The following is a 19784-nucleotide window of genomic DNA, read 5'->3' on the forward strand; positions in this document are numbered from 1 at the left end:
TGCATTTACTGCCGCGCTGCAGTGACACACAGCCAGTGGAAATGTGGCTACGCTTTACTGTTCCTCCTCCTAATCAAACAACAGGTAAGGGAGGCATGTGTTAGGAGCCAACAGTCCTCTGTAGGTCCATACCGTGATAAACTCTAAACCCGCCCCAAATTCAGCATCCAATCAAATGCCACAGATTTGATATAGGTCCCTCTTGTAACTGTGCACACCTCAAATATTCAGTTTTTCTATGAAATGTGTCCCAGCACAGAAGCTTAAAACTGTCAATGGGTGCTTTAACAGTAGTTGGGTTATTATGGTCTGGGCCAAGAGATAAAAAAATAAATTGTTGGTTTTTAGTTCTGATCCGGTTCCTGTTCACACTGAGTTTTTACAAAGAACAAAGAAAAGCAAACATGAAGTCGTACAGACTGTGTGATTTGACATTATTGGCAATTATCATCCCAGTTAGTTAATGTTCCTGTTATATATCCTGTATATATTTATGTTCAGGGATTAGTAACTGATTTTTGCCATTATTATCTAAAATAGACTGCAAATCTAACGTATGTTATGATGAATATGGTAGAGAGAGGAATATACTAAAGCGGCTTTATGCATTCCCAGCTGACTGTTGCCAACACATAGTGAGGATATCAGAGAGAACAAATACATAAGGGGTATTACTGCAGGTTAGCTGTCACACATGTTTTAATGGAGAAAGCTTTTGACCTATTTATCAGGGTGAATAACCGCGCTGACGTGCTTATAAACATGGCCTTAAACTGATCCATCACTGATTTCATAATCAGCAGATTATTAGTTTAGCTTTTGAAATTATGCTATTATTTATGCGAGTATTTGAGGTATCAACGCTACCTCAAAAAACAGAGAAGAAGATTCTGAGTGCTGTGAGATTATTTTCCTTTGGCGGTATTAAAATATCAAACAATAGTAGCCAATTATCTCTTTATTCATACATATATGAAAGCTATTTATCTAACGGCGAGGCTGCTTAGTGATACCTTACAAAACAATTGCCACCCTTGTTGTTTCTGTTTGCGAAACACAGAGCAAAACGGGCATATGTGAATTGAGTAGATGATGTCATTGTGTCACAAACACATCCACAGTAACAGACGTGACCTAAAACTCTGTTTGCATGTGGATCAGGGCCTAAACGTAGGGAAAATCCTTTTAGCAAAATGCCTGTATAGATGTAGAAATGCTTTTACTTCAACCGAGACTGAAACCTATTTTTATAAAAAAGGCGCACATGATTTTCCCTCAATTTGACCAATTCCCCCTACATTACTGACTCCCACTGCTGAGGAGGACAGGATCGGACCCTCTGCTCAGCCCAACTTGTATGACACACTAGTGCTGATTCAAGCACATGATCCCTCACTGGCTTACTACTCATGATGACAGACATTTTAGTTTGATGGGGCAAAGCTTGAAGCATGCTGATTGAATGAAGGTGCTGCTGGACTGATTTTACAAGCTGCACCTGTAGTTCAGGTTGAATTAGTTTCAGTGAAAGCCTTTGAGGATGTACAAATGTATGTATGCCTCATCGCATCTCTCCATTCTCTATGAAAGCCCACATTCAAGCCTCAACTTCAACATTCAGACCAGGTGAGTTAAAACACTTTAGGCGGTAGAGGTCAGACCACACAGTGTACGACCTTTAAAAGCACATTTAGATTCTTTGGCACCTTCGACACAACTCTATATTCCCCTTTCGCCCAAATATCAGGTGGCAGTGCTGGTACCCTTCCACTTTCAGTTCAATGCTTAGTGCAGTGAAATATTCAAATGGCATTCTATAAAAATAACACAATAGAACAAAAAACAATCCCACCATGCTGTCTAAAGCCATATTCGTCCTTAAAACCAGAGCAAACTGTGGCCCGGTAGGACTCCTCAGGGCCAGGCTGAGATCCACAGGAGCCCGGGAAGGTAGGTAATTGAAATGCTACGGCTGAGGCTTTGCTTTGAGGTGTCAGAGTTCGTTACAGCCATGCTTCCAGCCTCTAATCTAAGGTGAGTTAGCGCTGATGTCTGCTGTGCCATGGCTGTATTTGAGATGGCAGTGACCTAAGCTCCTGATCAGGTCCCATTAGGCCCTGCCACTCGCTGCTGCTCCTGCTGCAGAGCTCACTCTGTCCACAGACAGCTGGCTGCCAGCTCCACTCACCGTCTGTCGCTGCTGTAACAACGTTAAGAACATCAGCCAACACCAGAGCCCACATAAACTATTCAAGAGGAAGTAAAACACTCTCAGAGGACCGTTAAATAGAGGTAGATGGAACTAACTAGTTTTACATTTCTTGTCCCTGATCCTGTGAGTAATAGTGTACAGGAGACGCACACGCATTTCTAGAAATGGGAAAGTGTTATCATGCAGCAAACTACAGCTTCAGTGCAGAGATTTCAAAGTGTAAATCACACCAAACATGAGGCAAAGAAATACCAGAGCTCTGTGGTGAAGAGGAGGCTTCTGTCTAATGGCATCCCCACCAACACTGACGCTCATAAGCACCCAAACCATTCATTTACTCTGTTAAATGGAGGCAGTATGGCTAATTGTTGATTTCATTTAGTGGCCATCGACAGTCATAATGTTTGGTGCTCAGAGAGGCTGGCTGTTAATGCTGGATAGGCAGAAGAGAGTGGGAGGATGAGCTCCACTCACATCCACTCTACTCCACCTCTCGATCACATCTGTCTCTATCTCTTAACATTCCATTCTGTTTCAGCTCCATCTAAGGTAGAGAGTCACTAAATCTACCTCAAAACATTGTCAGCAATGCAGCATTTCACATATATATGTGTTTTTTTTACAATATTGTGAGGTATTTTATCATAGTTATCCTAGTTTTGCATTAGGTGGCACATTTTATACATCTCTGAGAAGCAATGAAACCCGAAAGAAATTATTCTATGATACTGCAATTGCACATTGTAAATGTTGAGTGGGGAAATTATAGAATGTTAAATTATAGAATGTCATCAGCACAACAATAAGATGAGAGATTCAATCAAAAAAAGCTCCTGGAGTCAGGAGATATAGGAGAGGGAGATGTGTGGTACTTCTTCAACCTTTTATACTTCTCAATTGTTTTGAACAGATACACTTAAAAAATATTTGATTGTTTTTATCATATTGCAGAAAACTGGAGCCGCTGTGTTTTATATGCATTTTTTAGTTTCCTACAGTTTCCTACAATCCTCTGCTAAAGGGGTCAGTTGGCAGTGATGACCCAGGTTCAGTCATTATTTGTAGGAATTCTCTCTTTCCACATTTGTGCCTCAAAACTGCACAGCGTTAAGACACATATTACCTGAGCCCAACATCCTTTTTAGCTGGACTGGTTTGCTTCCGTTATACCTGTGCAAAACGACGCCTTATGTTAGTATGGAACAACGCGACTTAACAGGTTATAACTGTGGCTCCACCTAAAGAGGAGCCACAGTTATCCCCCAATGTCTACAAGACGTTTCTGTTTTACACTCTGCAGCTGCTCAAGATGATCAAATGTCATTAAAGTCAGTGTCCTCTTGTCCACAGGAACTACATGCAAACTGTGTCTCTGTCTCTCTCTTTTTTCTATCCGCTCTGTGCAGGACTATTATGGTTGCATCTCTTAAGCCTGAAATTGTTTTATACCTATGAACGCCTTTAGTTATTGATAATTTAAATTCAATTATTATTTAGTTATTATCGTAGTGGACCTCACTCACGTATGTGCCGAAAGAGTTGTTTATCTTGTTCGTCTATGTCACTTCTCCTACGAAGACTGTGAAACAGGACAGAGGATGCTATGGTTTTCTTATGCTAATGAAGTTATTCAGAAATTATATATACATAATAAAAACAAGACGCTGTCCTTTATATATAAAATCAAATTAAGTTCAGCCACAAATTATAAATTCTTATATTTCTTGTTTGTCTCTCTGTTTAAGACAAAAAGACATTTTGGACACAAGTCCTTTGTGTGTAGAACATGGCAGATGGCACAGCAGAACCGTGAACATTCAGCTGTAATGCTGATGAAGAAGTAATTCAAGAGGAAAATTGAGATACACACTACCATGATCTTACAAAGCTATAACACCAGAATAATCAGACCACTGTCCCACTATTTTACAAAGCAGTGTTTCTATTTAAGGCGGCCATTTTTATGATAAGTGTGATTTTGTCACTCCACTGTGCCATTCTTATCTTTTATAACAGCCTTTGAGTTGCAGCTCATTGTTGTTGATCAGTGTACCGGCTGGGGGTGGGGGGGGCTGGTTTGGCACAGTGACAGGTTGTCACTGATCTGACGCAATGAAAGGATTGGCGGTGGACAGGAGTTGTAAAAATAGCACCAATGAAAGCAGACGCAGACATTAATGAGCCTCTGCTGGCTGCTGTGGAGTCCCTGGAGGCCTGGCACTCACAGGCATCGCTGTGTCTGCATCGCTGTGTCTTGTCAGACAAAAAGACATGAAAGCTGCACATCTGACGACCACAGAGATGGAGAGTTTAAAGAGAAAAGATGAGGGTGTGTCAGTACATGTGTACTGTCTATCTCAACACCATCACTTCCTGAGCACTCCTTCTTTGTTTGTACGCCATAATAGACAAATCTTTCATACCACATGCTATGAATGCCCACCACGGAAAGTGTATGTTAGTGCTGGAGTCGTTACTTCACAGCCCTCGATAAGCTCTGATAGGTCTGTACCGTCATCTGTGTAATGGACTCATGGGACCACAAGGTGTCTCTTAACCTCCACAGTAGAACTCCTCTCTCTTCTGGAACCAGTCACATGGTTCCATCTCTGGGTATTCAAAAGTGATGGAGACAGGGGGGAGAGGTAGAGGCTGGATTGTCTGAGTTGGAGCAAATGAAAGTCAAATGGTCTCTTGAATACAGTACTCTCTTGAGAGAGCTTTAGGCTGAGGTTCCCTGCACACAGGTTGGGGTAATATGACACGCTTCACACCCTCACAGTTATTTTGCTACTTCTTAACATTTACATTTTGAGAGTTCATAAACATGTGTAGCCTCAAATCTATGTTTATTCTGATTCATATCCAGAGCTTTAGCTGCTTCAATACCTTTTCAACACTAACAAAAGCTGAAATTCCAATCCAATGAAGAACCACATCTCAAAGTCAAACAATGAACACCCAGTGGGTGATCTAAGGGGTGATGAATGGTGATGAGATCTCCTTGTCCCCCAGTAGCAGAGTGAGTGTAGGGGCAGAGGGGTTGTTTACTTGAATGTGTTAGTCTAGCCTGACGCGCTGCATCGCGTTTCACAAGCTTCCTAGAAGAGGCTGTCACTGTGCTGTGCATTGATAAACCCATGGTGCTGTCCGTGGTGCTGGAGCAGCAGACGGATGTGTAAATGTAATGTTTTCTCTGAGTAGTTTTACAGTCACTAGTTCTAACGTCTCAGTTGTGAGGATTCATCAAGAAAAGATTTGGCAGATGAATCAATTATGAATATAGTAGTTAGTTGCAGCAGTGTTTACTGAGGTTCCTTCTTTTTTTTTTTTTTTTTTTTTAAAGATCTTTGTTTTTGGTAATTCAAATATTTACCTCTTCAAGCATTCAAGTTCTCAAGCATGATGCAAACAATTAATATTTAAATGTGCAAATCAACACTTGCCACTTACCACCAGCGATACTAGCTCCCCCTCAGAAAGCAGTGTAATGTGCTACCAGTTCATTTTCAGTAATCACACACTACAATCACTGCAAATGTTGTCTCACTTTCAGAACAGAATTCCCTGATTACGTTTGTAAAAACTAAATCTGGCCAGCATTATGCTTCTTACCAAGCATATTTGCTCATTCTAATTAGTTGGACAAGCACTGCACAGAGTTATCTTTTAATGAGCAGGCTCTCTTAGTATAATTAAAAAAAGATATAATAACCGTCCATAAAAAGTCAACTTACCTGTGTGTCCCACAGACTTTTCAAACTGAAATAGGGCCACGGGCTGCATGGGATTAACTCTGGGTTTGTGCTGACCAGAAAACGCAGATGAACTTCAGCACATTTTATCAATCAGCAGCATTACTCTGAGCAGTACTCCCTGCATCATCTGGAGCTAATTGTAGATGACATAGGTATTACAACCCAAGAATGAGGGGCACGTCAAAGCCTCATTTTAAACCGTTCACCTGTACCACCCACACGCAGCTTTCTTTATATTATACTACTTCAATACTAAGTGTTGATCAAAAGGCAGGACTGGAGGACTGTTGTGTAAAATGCCCTTTTGGAGAGTGTTTTTCTGAATGTTTTCATTATTCACCCAAAAATGTATTTAACAAGAATTGATTAGAGTGGGTGCATTAAGATATCTAAGCTTGATTGACAGCCTCTCTAACCCCCTGAGATTAAGCCAATTAAATAACATTAGGAGAGAGAAAAATAAAGTGGAATCACTTCTGACTTTCAAAGCTGGATAAATAAACGCCAAATTATATGACTGACCTTAGAGGTGCTTTATTTCACTGCATATGCATATTGGAGATTAAAAAACACCTATAAATATTAATGCGGGGGCAATTTCCAGAGTGCAAATAAGCAGTGCATTATCTCTGTGTGGGCTTAGAGTGGAATCAGCCTGATGCCTCTTCCTTCGCCAGAGCAGGCCAGACCGACAAACACTCAACGACGGACTAATGGAGTGGATAATACTCATTATGTTGGGACACAGGCAGAAGGGGCTAGGAGTGAATTAATGCACAGTTAGTGCATATACAACCAGTATCCTTCATGGAACTATACTGTGCAAACACTTGCTTTTAAAGTACTGTTTCAAAGAGTAACCAGGCCACAGCGCCATTTTTAGTCCAACAGCATAATCTCTCATCTCCATTTCCAGTTTTAGAAAGCATGGAAAGAGATCTGATTTGTATACATATCCCATTTAAATAGAGGAGAGATTAGAGGCACATCAATCTTGGCTGGCCCCAGGGAACGAAGGAAAAGGTTACTAAATTTATCATTCCGCCTTCCGTTGCAGCATATTTAAATATGGGAGTTGGAGTCTGACTGACCATCCTCTGAGGGAGAATGTAGCTCCACCTCTATGTACTCTCCCAGCAACAAGACCATTAATTACACACACACACACACACACACACACACACACACACACACACACACACACACACACACACACACACACACACACACACACACACACACACACACACACACACACACACACACACACACACACACACACAGTGGTATATGGGGTGACAGTAATGATGAGCTGTGAATCAGGAAGTGCAGTGCTCTCTTTTCTGTTGTCATATCGGTTATCTTTGGCTTTGCCAGTTTAGCTTCCACAACCGAATGCTGTGTGGCTCTCGGTGTAAATGTGCAGCAGTAAGAACCAGAATTGTTCTCTTGAAAATGATGTTTGAATTTTACATCTGAAGAAGTGGCTTCATGATCAATTCTGCTGCTGTAATCATCTATGACTTTTCCTCTGGTTTTGTTGGATTGTCACACTGTATGTGGGATGTAACAGTGAAATAAAAAAATGCGTCACAGCAAAATTTACCGGCACATATGTGGGACGGGAAGCTTGATGACTTAGTGACTTTTGGGGCTAGTTGACAAACTACTGTAGCTAGAAACACCTATGCAGCAAGCTCTCTAGTCTCTAAACATGCAGCTTTAATGTCTGACTACACACCATGTTCACACACTACCAGAGGACCGTTGGGTTAACAGTGGACGGTGTAACAAGGCTAACAGGCTATGACAGCTTCGTGGCTGCACAAACTTGTGTGTTCACTAAAAGTATGGGTCTGCCGAGTAAATGTACTGAATTACTTGACGGGGTTATTCCATTGAAATAAATGGATTAAGGTAAAAAAAAATTCACTGTTAGAAATGTTTATAACAGTGACATTTTTCAGTGACCCAACTTAATGGCTATGTATTGTCGCTGTTTTTGCCCCAGTTAAATTTTTTGTGTTTGTGCAATCTTGTTCTTGCATATTTTTGTCAGTTCGGCAACCAGCATCACACAGCAGCACTACCTGTTTCTCACACTGGCCGTAGTCTGGACCCTGGTCTGGTTGAAAGAAGCATGTTTCTCCATGGTTCTTTGCCATCTCGATCAGCCCCATGCCCGTCCTCACTGTGGCATTACGAGCGTGGACAAACACCATCACCTGAAGCACAAAAAGAAACAAGGTGAAGAAGTTCCCAACATCGACACAACACAATTCCACAGAGACGTTCAGCTGCTACTGTAGTTGTTTAATCGGTAGAGTTCAAATGTCAAGTCAACTGATTCAACGGTAACTGGCTAAACTGTAAGACAGTTATGGACTCCCCAAGCCCTCTGCAATTGTAACCATGTAGATAGGTCTAGCTCCTCCATTTGTTTAGACCACACCCCAAGTCTGCCACTTTGGTGGTGCTGTTGGAAGTTGGATTCTTCGACCAGAAAACCTTTTTTCAGTCATCCATAGACATATAGATAGGAGAACAATTTAAAGTAAAAAAAACTGAAAATGAAGTGTCTTAGTTAGATGTTGTTCCACTGTAATCCTCGGACAGCTTCAGTGCTGATTGTCAGTGTGTGGAACTCTACTGGAGGGATGAACAAAATATATTTTCTGATATTTTCATACTCATAAAACCATTCAGTGAGACCTGTGACCATCAGAATTCCTTATGGTTCTTCACTCATTTACTCGTTTAGGTTTTTGCTAGGGCTGGGCGATAAGGAGAGACTCAAATATTAAACATTTGTTCACTAAATACCTCAATATCAATATTGAGATGATATTGTAGGGTTGATTATTGGTGCTTTAATAAAATATTCTCACAATGAGATTTTTAAGAAATAATCGTCAGTAATGTTGATATAATGACCAAGTGGGTAAAGGCAAATAATAGACTTTAATGCAGCCTTTAAAGGCAGGAAAATACACCATTTATGCCAGATTACCTTATAACTACATTATTCAACATCCAATATCTAAGAGAATATCTGGTTTCATATCACAATAACTATATATATTGCTCCCCAGCCCTAACTTATGTACATGTACCCGTTAATGCTTTGGCTGAACCACAGCAGTGATGAATTTAGTTTCCACTATGTCTGTTACCCTTTCAAAAGGACTAGGCCCCAAAAGACTTCAATTACATCCTAAGGAGGCTTTTACATCTGGGTGAAGACAGTACTCAATCATTGACTAAAGTACTCACTACTACTGGGAGCACTAAAAGAAATTGCAGATTAATATTTAATATCCAGGAATTCCCATTGTAGACCGGGGTAAACAGGCAGTAGCTTAAATAATGGCACAGTAGCAGAGAGTGTGCAAGAGAGATTTGGAATATATTGAAGTGCCATCTCTTCTAAATTGCTATAAGTTATTTATCTATGGTATTTTGGTTGATTTTTTCCCCCACCTGCATTCCATAAAGACCTGATCTGCTCTGCCTCTGACTGGCTGCTACTCATTGCCTTTTTCACAGAATCTGTTAAGTGTATAAGGATTTTTATGTTTCTTTGCACATTGCCTATGTGGAAGGAATAGAATTAAATATCTCTTTGAGATTTATATTTTGATGTGGTGTCATAATTAAATAGGCTAAATGTTCATATGGCACATTTCTTAACAAAACAATAAAAAAATTGGTCAATGCACTTGCATTTCTAAAAAGCACTGTAGACATGTTAACAGTAACACACACATTCACACACTGATGGCAGAGGCTGCCATGCAAGGAGCCAACCTGCTCATGGGGATCTAAACTAAATGTTCATTCACACATTCACACACTGAGGGCCAGCCTTCAGGAGCAATGTGGGGTTCCGTATCTTGCTCAAGGACACTTTAACATGCTGACTGGAGGAGCCAGGGGTCGAACCGCAGATCTTCCTAAAAGAGGGTGACCCACTCTACCACTGACCATCCATTTCATTATTTGAGTAGCATATTGACCATACACAGCCACATACTGTAGGGGTACTAGAAAATAATGAAAACACTAAAAGGGCGTGAAAACTAAATAAGTTAACATATGAACCTCTTGTGTACACTGATACAATGTGTGAAATTATGAAAAACACAATTTCTTGGTCCATCAGTTACCTGTAAATAGCCATGAAAGACCCTGTGGATATTGTTTTTATGTATTTTTGAAACTTTTATAATGGAAATCTATTATTAGACCAAACAATATTGCATGACTATATGCAGCAACCAGCTGTGTGTGTGCTCCAAACACAGCAGGTCCAAACAGACCACTGCAGCAAATGTTATTTATTGAAGTTGTTTTATCAGCACCACTGAGCTGTGTGGAAGCGTTGTCGGCAGTAACCGCCGGCTTCTCGGCTTATTAAACTTCTCTCTGGCAGCAGGCTTCCCACCAGGAGGCTGGTAGGAAAATCATAGAGGGAATTTCATCCATCAGATCCTCCCAGATGAAATTAATATATGTCACAGCCACTTCTTGACAATTTAATAATCAGCAAAGACAGCAAAGGCCTCCCCAACTGAGCCGTGGCCTCAGTGGCCTGGACCTTTGAGCCGGACTGGACTATTGTATAGTTTCAACCAGGGGGATGAAAAGTTGTAAGTGGTGCAGTAGAATTAAGTTGGTTTACAAGTTCTCGGGGGGGCTTCAGCAAGACTGTCTCTGAGGGAGAAATGGGCCAGAGAGAAGCGAAAAAGTAAGAAAAAGGGTGTGTGTGTGTGTGTGTGTGTGTGTGTGTGTGTGTGTGTGTGTGTGTGTGTGTGTGTGTGTGTGTGTGTGTGTACACTTGCAATGAAATGATGCAGACAGGATAACACCCGTGCTCAACAGGGAGTTCAACTCCTGCAGCAGATGGGAGCTAAACGCTAAAGTCTGAATTCACAACTCTCATCCTCCCAATAGGCCTACTGAGGCTGTGGAGTGGAAGCAGAATGAGGGGAGGGTGGTGGTCGGGGGATTGGGGAGGGAGGGGGAGGGTAACACTGGGGGAGATAAGGACTGCAGACACTTTAGATAGCAGGTGTTCATTCCAAACGGCTCTCAATTTTTTTTTTTTTTTACTGCAGGAGGTCCTATTCATGAAAAAGTTCAAAGAAATATTTTCAAGGGAAGCAGTGGTATAAAAGATGTGCTGTATTCTGGAGCTACACCAGTATTACTGTGTGCCCCTCTAAGCTGTTCCAGTCCAGACCTGCCAGGGCGACTCTCAGGAAAATCATAACGAGGTACGATGGAAATGCATGAAGGAAAAATTCGCTCCTTATTAAGACAAAGTCATCAAACCTAGATTGTCTTGGAAATGTAGGTTTCAATTTGAAGACTGAATCAGGAAGATAAACTTGCTTTGATGCAAAGGGGAATTGTTCAGTTGATATGATTGTAGTCGAAATAATCTGCTCTCGTTTATTGGACTAATAGATGAAGTCAATTAACTGTCTTGAATCACTGTTCCGTTACATTAGGTCATAGTTCTGACAAAATCCACAGTTGTCATCTAGAAATTAGTAGCTTTGCTATGAATACAAACCTCTCTAGTGAATACTCATCTTTATTTACTTCTCTTTACATTGTGTTCTTTTGGTAAGGTTCCAGCATGCAGAAGTTCTCTTACCTGATGGCCGGCTTTAACCTGCTCCAGAACTTTGTTGTAACACACCTCCTCCATGTCATGAAGCTGCTGGATCTGAACAGGACACAAAGTCACAATAAGAAATTTATCTTAACTGATTACAGCCAACGTTTTACCTCTAAAGCAACTAATGACATGCAGCATATACAGTTGTAACCTACATGGTGTGCCAGTCTTACTTTAAATACTTTGCGACTTTGCAACACAGACACTTCCTATTTGATTGAGCAATGGTGGGTTCCTCTTAACATTAGGGAATAATGATGCCAACAGTAATAGGGAAAAGCAAACATGCAAATGTATCTCCAAATCCTGTATGAGAATAAGTTCTTAGTTGTCCATAGCTGCTTCAAGCCTTGCCTTGTGACATGAATCTTTATGTTAACAGTTCAACAAAGGTTCCAAAGTGGCCCACAATGTGGTCATGCTGCCATGCTATTGTGCATTAGCAGTCATGGCTTGGCCAATGTAGCAGTTAGAGAAGTCAGGATCCTATACAATAAAGGAGCTGAGTAGAACAACAGGACAGGACCCATTCTTTCAATAATCCTTGAAGAACTCTTTCTTCCAAGAACGGTTCTTTGGATTAAAAGGGTTCTCAAGAAGAAAATGGGTTCTTCAGAAGCGAAAGATTCTGGGTAGAATCTACGCCCTTCAGGAAGAACCCTTTTTCTGAGAGAATAGGTTTTGTAAATACATTTACATCATCTTTGCATGTTTACCTTGTTAGTGGATTTGATGCCAACAAAGGTCTGTCCAAGGGGCACCGGTCTGAAGCGACTGTCAAAGAAAAAGAGGCCAATGTAGGGGTTGACGTGCAGGAAGGAGGCCACATCCAGGTAGTTGGGCAGGGTGGCTGATAGTCCCAGGATCCTGATCATACTCTGGGTGGATTCCACCTAAACATCAGACAACAACACAGTGTCCCAGTTACACCAAACTCTATGCTGTGCATTCATCCAGGCAGGAGGAGCTGTGATACTGTCAATCTGTTCCTGAAAATACCTTGGAGAAGTGAAGACTGGGAATACAGAAAGGAAACAAGAAGAAGGAAAAGACTGGTAAGAAGTTTCAAATTAAAAGCCTTACCAGAAATATTTTTTGCCCTTTGGGCCACTTGAAACATATTTGCATGTAGTCACTGGTCAATATTTAGGACTGTACAGTATGTGTGTGAGGCTGCAGTGCTGCATCTTTCTAACAGTGAAACAGATGTGGTAGTATGTCCTACAGAAAAATTCAGAAAACATAAGCACATTGTAGAAAGTGGTCGGCTTTGTGGTCCATGTCTTTGACTTACAAGACAAACTAAATGGTCTTACTCATATACTATATGTCTTTGAGACCTGAAGAAAATTCAATATGTTGTGTATCAACGTGGGCGAGAGGAGCGAAAACTAGGGGTTAGGGGGAGTTGGGGGAGGGGGATGGGGCTATCTGTGGGCCTCCTGCTGGATGTGACAGGGAAGATTGGTAAGGCCTTTAATGTGATGCAGTACCTGTCAAACCATCCCATCAAGATAAGACCTAACCAATCCCTGCCAGCCTGCACTACACATCCACAGCAGCACTGAACCTCCGTACTGCAGATGTCCCCCATGTTCACATACAGGGAGTCAAACCATCTGCAGAGCTGTTTTTTTTTTTTAACAAAGCCTTTTATGCAACTATGGGTTTAACTGCTCCTCTGTAAAAGAGATGAACAATCCATGTTTCAGTTAAGTGTGTGATATCATAACATTGTATAGAAACATACGTACATTGTAATTAACAGCTGAATTTACAATTACCCCAAGGAGAATGGGTAATGAGCTGAATTCAACTTAACTAACAGAGCACAATATTAAAATTAGACACTGAGGTGACCTTTGAATTCCTCTGTGGCTTTGCTTGGCTGCTGAAACAACCCAATTTCCCATTGGTATTAATAAAGAACTGTATCTCTATCCATCTATTATATCAGAGAAACCCCATCACTGGTGGCCTCACACTCTGAAGGTTTCTGCCCCAATGTTAAACATAAAGGATACAGTTATTCACTAGTCACGAGGAGTTCTACTCAGACAGCCATAACAGCAGTATAATGTCTTCTGTGGCTCTGAAGGAGCATCATCTAGTCTGAGAGAATCTGAGAGAATAAACCTGATGTAATCTGTTCCAAAAGGAACCTCAGATACAACGGATTTATAACTGGAAGCCGGTGTTACAAAATTGGCGTATGCCTGAAGATTTTCATTTCATGCCATTTCATTTTTATACTCCACATTAAGCCATAAATAAATATTTTATTCCACTGATTTATCTGAAAACTAAATTTACTACTTATTTGCAGATTAAGAATTTTTTAAATATTTAATGAGTATAATAAAATATGATCCATTGTTGTACAGTACATCACATTGGGAAAAATAGATATGACATTGTAAAAAATAAATAACTCTCCACCTTGACTGGCTAAAACATCAAAAATGCTGCTAAGATGTTAATAAATCACAATTATCTATTAATACTACTGATATAATTTAACACTGACAGGGTCAATTCTGCCGCCAATTATTATTTTTGATTTAGTTCATAATACTACTGCCAGTACTAAGGGATGTTGCTGTGAACTGTGCCGAGTTTCAAAACATCGGCAGTAAACTTAGACAAAATTTGAGGATCTTGCGACACTAAAGGACACTACGTCAAAAAAATAGGTTGTGTATCCTGAAGTTGAATGAACAGCAGCAGAACAATTTCACATTTTATCCTTTCATACAGTTATGGGCAAACATGTCAGCAAACATTGGCTTATTGATACATCCAGGGTTTATCAGAGCTTCTTTATAACCAAAAACAGTTAACTTAATGCTGCTAACAAGGATGACCAGACCAGAGTTCCAGGCCAGAGAACCAAAACAACAAGCTAGAAGAGGAACCGCAGACGTTTTTGGTTATCACTTGGAGCGCTACAGACTGCCTTTTATTACGTTGATTACATACACATGTGATGAGTTCTGAACTCCATTGAGGGGAGCACAGCGCAGAGAATGTGTTTCAACACCCTGATATCTCTGCATCCGGCCAAGTAACGGTTATTAACAACCCTTTAAAAGTGCATATTGGTCATTGTGTGGGTATTAAAAATATATCACTATAAAAGGCATGCCTTGTGTAAGCTTAGGTAGAGCACAAACACTCCTTAAATACCAAACCAGGACAGAAGAAGCCCCACAACAGAGCAACATTAAAGGCCTTTGTAATAAAGGTTAGAGGGACTTTATCTTGAATGCAGTGCATAATTGGTAGCAGAACACCTGGCCAAGAAAACGTAGCTCAAACCAAAGCTCTTCCAAGTAAAACATCAAAGTGATAACTGGCTCGGTTCTCAAACATTTGCATAAAAAGGGGGACAAATATCATTTAGTTTACAGGGATTTCCATATTAATGTGTCTGAAGACGTGAACCTAAGCACCCTGCGCATCAGAGGCAGTCGGCGTAATTCCTTCAGCACAATCAATTATAGCAGTCTGTCAGGTGTGGCAATAATGAGACGGGGAGAGATGAAGGAGGTGGGGGAGGGGCGGCCAGGCTTGCTGCTGGCGCCCACCATTTCGGGTTGGAGGGTGGACTATGAGCTGTTTACAAATTCTCGCACAAAGACCCACAGAAACACACTGCTTTCTGGGCCAGTCACATTTAGATACAATTACTGGCAGAAAGAATAGTCCTACATGTTGTACTCAAGTAGAATGGCATAATCCTCTGTAGCCTCTGCAACAGACACATGAAGTTCAGGTTACTGTATTCTGTATTATTAATCCTATTCCTTATACAAGCTTGTAATTCTAAAAAGAGCTATTTAGTGCTCCCTTCTCCCAATACCTGCTTTTACAGTACGAGCTAACCTGTTCAAAATGCTGGTGGTACTCATCAGAGTATGAGGCTAATGCTATTCTATATTTATCTCATCATCAACCAGTACCATGTGCACAGCCACACCAACATGTCATGAGAGTGTATCCAAAGTGGGCAAGGCTTCATGTCTTAAAGCTGCATTCTCTCTAATGTCCATCAGGGGGCGACTCCTCTGGTTGTATAGAAGTCTATGAAAAAATGACTCTACTTCTCTCTTGATTTATTCCCTCAGTAAACATTGTAAACATGAGTTTATGGTCTCAATCTCTAGTTTAAAGTCTTATTCAATACAGCATGATGTTCATTTAGTAAATGATGGTCCATTTAGAGTCAAATAGACCATAAAGCAGGGTATGCTTTAGGGCGGGGCTACACAGCGATTGACAGTCTATGGTCCAAAGCCTGATGAACTGTCACTTTTATTGTAGTTTATTTTGACAGACCTAAATACTCACCAGGGGATCTCATTGATAGAACAGTGTGTAGGATCCGTACTAAAAGTGATCTTGTGCACAAAAGCCAAAAATAGCGTGCGACAAAGTTAAAATCAGACTAATAAAACAGTGCACAGGCACACCTGCCGGCTGTGTTCCCAAAATAAATCACAGTCCACCTGGAAATGTGCACACGTGGATCAGCCTCACATCCCGCCCTCTGCACGCCCACATTCAACCATAACTGGCCAATGCAAAGCACCTCATGGATATTGAGGCATATCAATAAGCCTGCTGATCAAAGGGTCTCCATGGTGAATCACGCAATATGAGTCATCACACTGATTGCTTCCAAAATGTTCAAGACAATCAGTGGAATCCGCCAGCATGGAATACCAAGTGAAAATGAAAGTTTGATAGGTGAACACAATTTATTTATTTATTCAAGTTGTGTTATGGTGCACTTGGCCCTGCATTATGCTTAGGACTGTTAATGGGGATGTGGAGTGCAGTGATTGTTGTATTTCCGCAGACTATATGTGTGGGTTGTGAAGATGTGACGGCAGAGAGTGAGTCCACCACGGTGTCTCCAAGGAGCTCTGTGTACCTGACACACAGTCCTGCTCACTGCAGAGACTATTCCACCCATGATGATCATTTCATCTGCTACCATATCCATCAGCCCTCTGGTGGGGAAGGTGATGGTGAGACAATCCTGGTGAAATAATAAGCAGACTTTGTTTTTTGATATTTAATAATAGAAAAAGGTGCTTATGGAAAAGTTATGCACAAGTTCAAATAACACTGCTGGTTTGAATGTTTATGACATTTGATATTACAATTTTTATTGAAATGAATTGTGTGAGAATCCTCACAAAACAATACGACTGTAATTCACCACCTCAACATCTGCGTCTCCATAATGTGCAAATGCATCCTCAGAGTTTCTACAGCTGCACACATTTTTATTGATCACAACTTGCAGTGGCATGCATATGCACCGGTTATAAATGAGACCCCAGAGCACCAAATGTAGTCTAATCTGCCACTGAAAATAGTCCCCAACAAATGTACTGTATTAGAGTAATGTTGCTAAAAACTACAGTAGCCAGCAGTTTTAGGGAAAATACTGAACTGCTTTAAGAAAAGAGAATTTGCTACTCGTGAGCCGTTTCTTTTTTTAGATTTATGTCTAAAGTGGTAAATTACATTTTTTTCCCAGGAGATCTCGTGGTCTCAACCTGCAGGTTTAAAATTATTGCATAAATGCCTAAATAATAAATGATAAAATGCATTCATTAATCCCATTATTCGGGTTGTTCCTTCAGTTTTATCCATAGGGGTACATGACTCGTACTGCTTTTAATCTCACCCCACTCTTTCCTTCTTCTTTTATCTTTTTTATCCTTCTTGTTTCCTTTCTGTATTCCCCATCGTCTTCCCCTTTCTGCCCTCCCTCCATTTTTCTGTCTGTCTCTCCTCCCTCACCTTAAAACTCATCTACTATTCCCACACTTCATTCTCCTTCAGCTGCTGTTTACAACTTTGCAAGCAATGACTTTCTGCTCTCAACAACCGAAACATTTCCCCCAGAACATCTTTATCCCAAACAGCACAGAGTCGTATTAGTTTTTGCTGCTATATTCTACACATTACTTTTTTAAAGCCTTATTTCATCTCAGATTATTATTCTTATTCTTATCAGTTGACCATTTGTCTATAATTAACTTATATTTTCCACCATTACTTTCACACATTACCTTCTCCCATCTCAGATGATTATTGGATATAGATTGTGTGTAGTTTACAACCAGAGCTAGACACAGGCATAGGTGGGATAAGTAAATGCTCGGGGCGCCATGCATCCATAGGAGCACCCCAAATGAGGGGAGAAGAAACTATTTAAAATATTACAAAAAAGGTCCACAACATCATAGCTATGTGGTCCAAAAATAGGCCCTTTTTCTGGGTTGCCCAATGCATCACTCTTATAGCTAATAAATAGCTAGAGCAACGTCAACAGCTTTATTTTAAGTGTGATCTGCATAGCTTAGTCTTAAAGACATGAAGCTGTGCTCTTTCTGTGTGAGTGTATGCACACAATAACTGGTGGAGGAATTGGCTGTAATACAAGGGGTACCAGCTAAAACATTGCCCAGGGCAACAGATTGGGCCCTTTCTGATTAGGCCCTTAGTTGTTCTAGAACTGGGCTTGCTCTGAAGGCTCAGTGTTTACTGGCATGTTAGTGGATAAGTCCAGTATCACAGCTGTGTTCTGAGCACTGACAGCATGTGCAGGCTGCTGGTAAACACACTGACAGTCGAGAGGCTTCAAACTTGTGCACCACAGCACAACCTCTAAAGGTGTTAAGGTGTACAAAGAGCCCAGTCAGCCCTTCTTCAGTAATATCAGCTAAACCTGCAGATAAGTGGGCAGTGAACCGAGTAAACAGCGGTCACGTGTACGGACCGGTTTTCAATTACCTAGCGGTTAACCCCGCTGAGAGGTCTCCGTCGCTGCACAGCACAGCAGCTCATCCCTCTGTTTCACTCTGCGTTCCTCACTCTGGCCTGAGTCCTTTAGCAGACCACTTTTATCCTTTTTTTTCTACTTTTCTCAGAAAGATGAGCACCTGAATGGGTCCATCACACTGCAATCACAACCAGTATTTCCAGATTTTTTTATTTTTTTTATCTTTACACACCTGTGGATTTGGATTCTACATACCTATCTATAATATGCCAATGGCCAGTCAAAGGCACATTCATGAACTCTTTTAACTCTATTTCTTCCCAAACCTCATTTTTTAGTACATTAACAACCTATCCTCCTGTAACGGTTCGTATGACATCTTAGAAAAGAGACACTCCTCATTACTCATGCGTTTCCCTACAGAAGTCTGTCGACGTGTCAATTTCCGCTCTTGAAATACAAAAAGTATTTTGAAAATGAACCTCCATCTTCACAGGAAAGTACTTAGTTAGGTTTAGGCACCATAACTATTAAGTTAGGTTTAGGATAAGATTGTGAACAACTACTTATGTTAAGGAAAACACCTTGAAATACTTAGTGAAGTTTAGGCAACAAAGGATTGTGAAGCACTAAGTTAGGTTAAGGCATCAAAAATACTTACTTATGTTTAGGAAAAGATCATGAAATACTTAGCTAGGTTTAGGCAACAGAAGATTGTTAAACACTATGTTAGGTTTGGGAAAAGATGGTTTAATACTAAATTAGGTTTAGTCATCAAAACTACTTAGTTAGGTTTAGGAAAATATTGTGAAATCCTTAGTTAGGTTTAGGAAAGTTTGAGTGGCAGTAATATGACTAATTAATCGACGTTGTCTTCTCGTTTAACACGGGGTACAAACAGCAGTCTCTGACTCACCTACCCGGTGTGGGTTTTCGCGGTCTTTATTCTTCCCGGTTCATGATTACGTGATTTACATACAATTTGATTTATGTGGCATATCTACCAATTACACATGGATGTGTTTTTCTTTTTTGCAAACACAGGATTGGAGTCTTAATCCCACAGAGACACACATCCCCTAAATAACACAACACATCTAAAGGCTTTCATGAACCGGGTACAGACTGAGTCACAGCACTAGGTGCCAGGGACACACACTGTGGACATTTATAGACATTTTCAGAAAATGTAATTCACAGAGCACGATGCCTGGATGAGTGGTGGTCTGTGCATTCTAAAACATTCCCTTTCCATCCTCTCTTACTTCTTCTCCATTGCTACAGCTGATCAGAGGTAGACATGGCACACTGAGGCTCATTCTCACT

The 19784-nt window shown here is 40.7% G+C and overlaps 1 protein-coding gene across 1 annotated transcript in view; it reads right to left on the minus strand.

Annotated features, from left to right (window-relative positions):
• Positions 1-19784, minus strand: part of ascc3 (activating signal cointegrator 1 complex subunit 3) — a 141740-nt gene that overhangs the window by 47949 nt on the left and 74007 nt on the right. The window contains exons 12-14 of the mRNA XM_054621123.1: positions 12373-12549; positions 11633-11704; positions 8061-8195 (exon numbers count right to left, since the gene is read on the minus strand). Of these exons, the coding sequence (XP_054477098.1) occupies positions 8061-8195; positions 11633-11704; positions 12373-12549 (384 nt within the window). The remainder of the gene's footprint in view (positions 1-8060; positions 8196-11632; positions 11705-12372; positions 12550-19784) is intronic.

The sequence above is a fragment of the Anoplopoma fimbria genome, chromosome 20, assembly GCF_027596085.1.
Source record: "Anoplopoma fimbria isolate UVic2021 breed Golden Eagle Sablefish chromosome 20, Afim_UVic_2022, whole genome shotgun sequence".
Lineage (NCBI taxonomy): Eukaryota > Metazoa > Chordata > Actinopteri > Perciformes > Anoplopomatidae > Anoplopoma > Anoplopoma fimbria.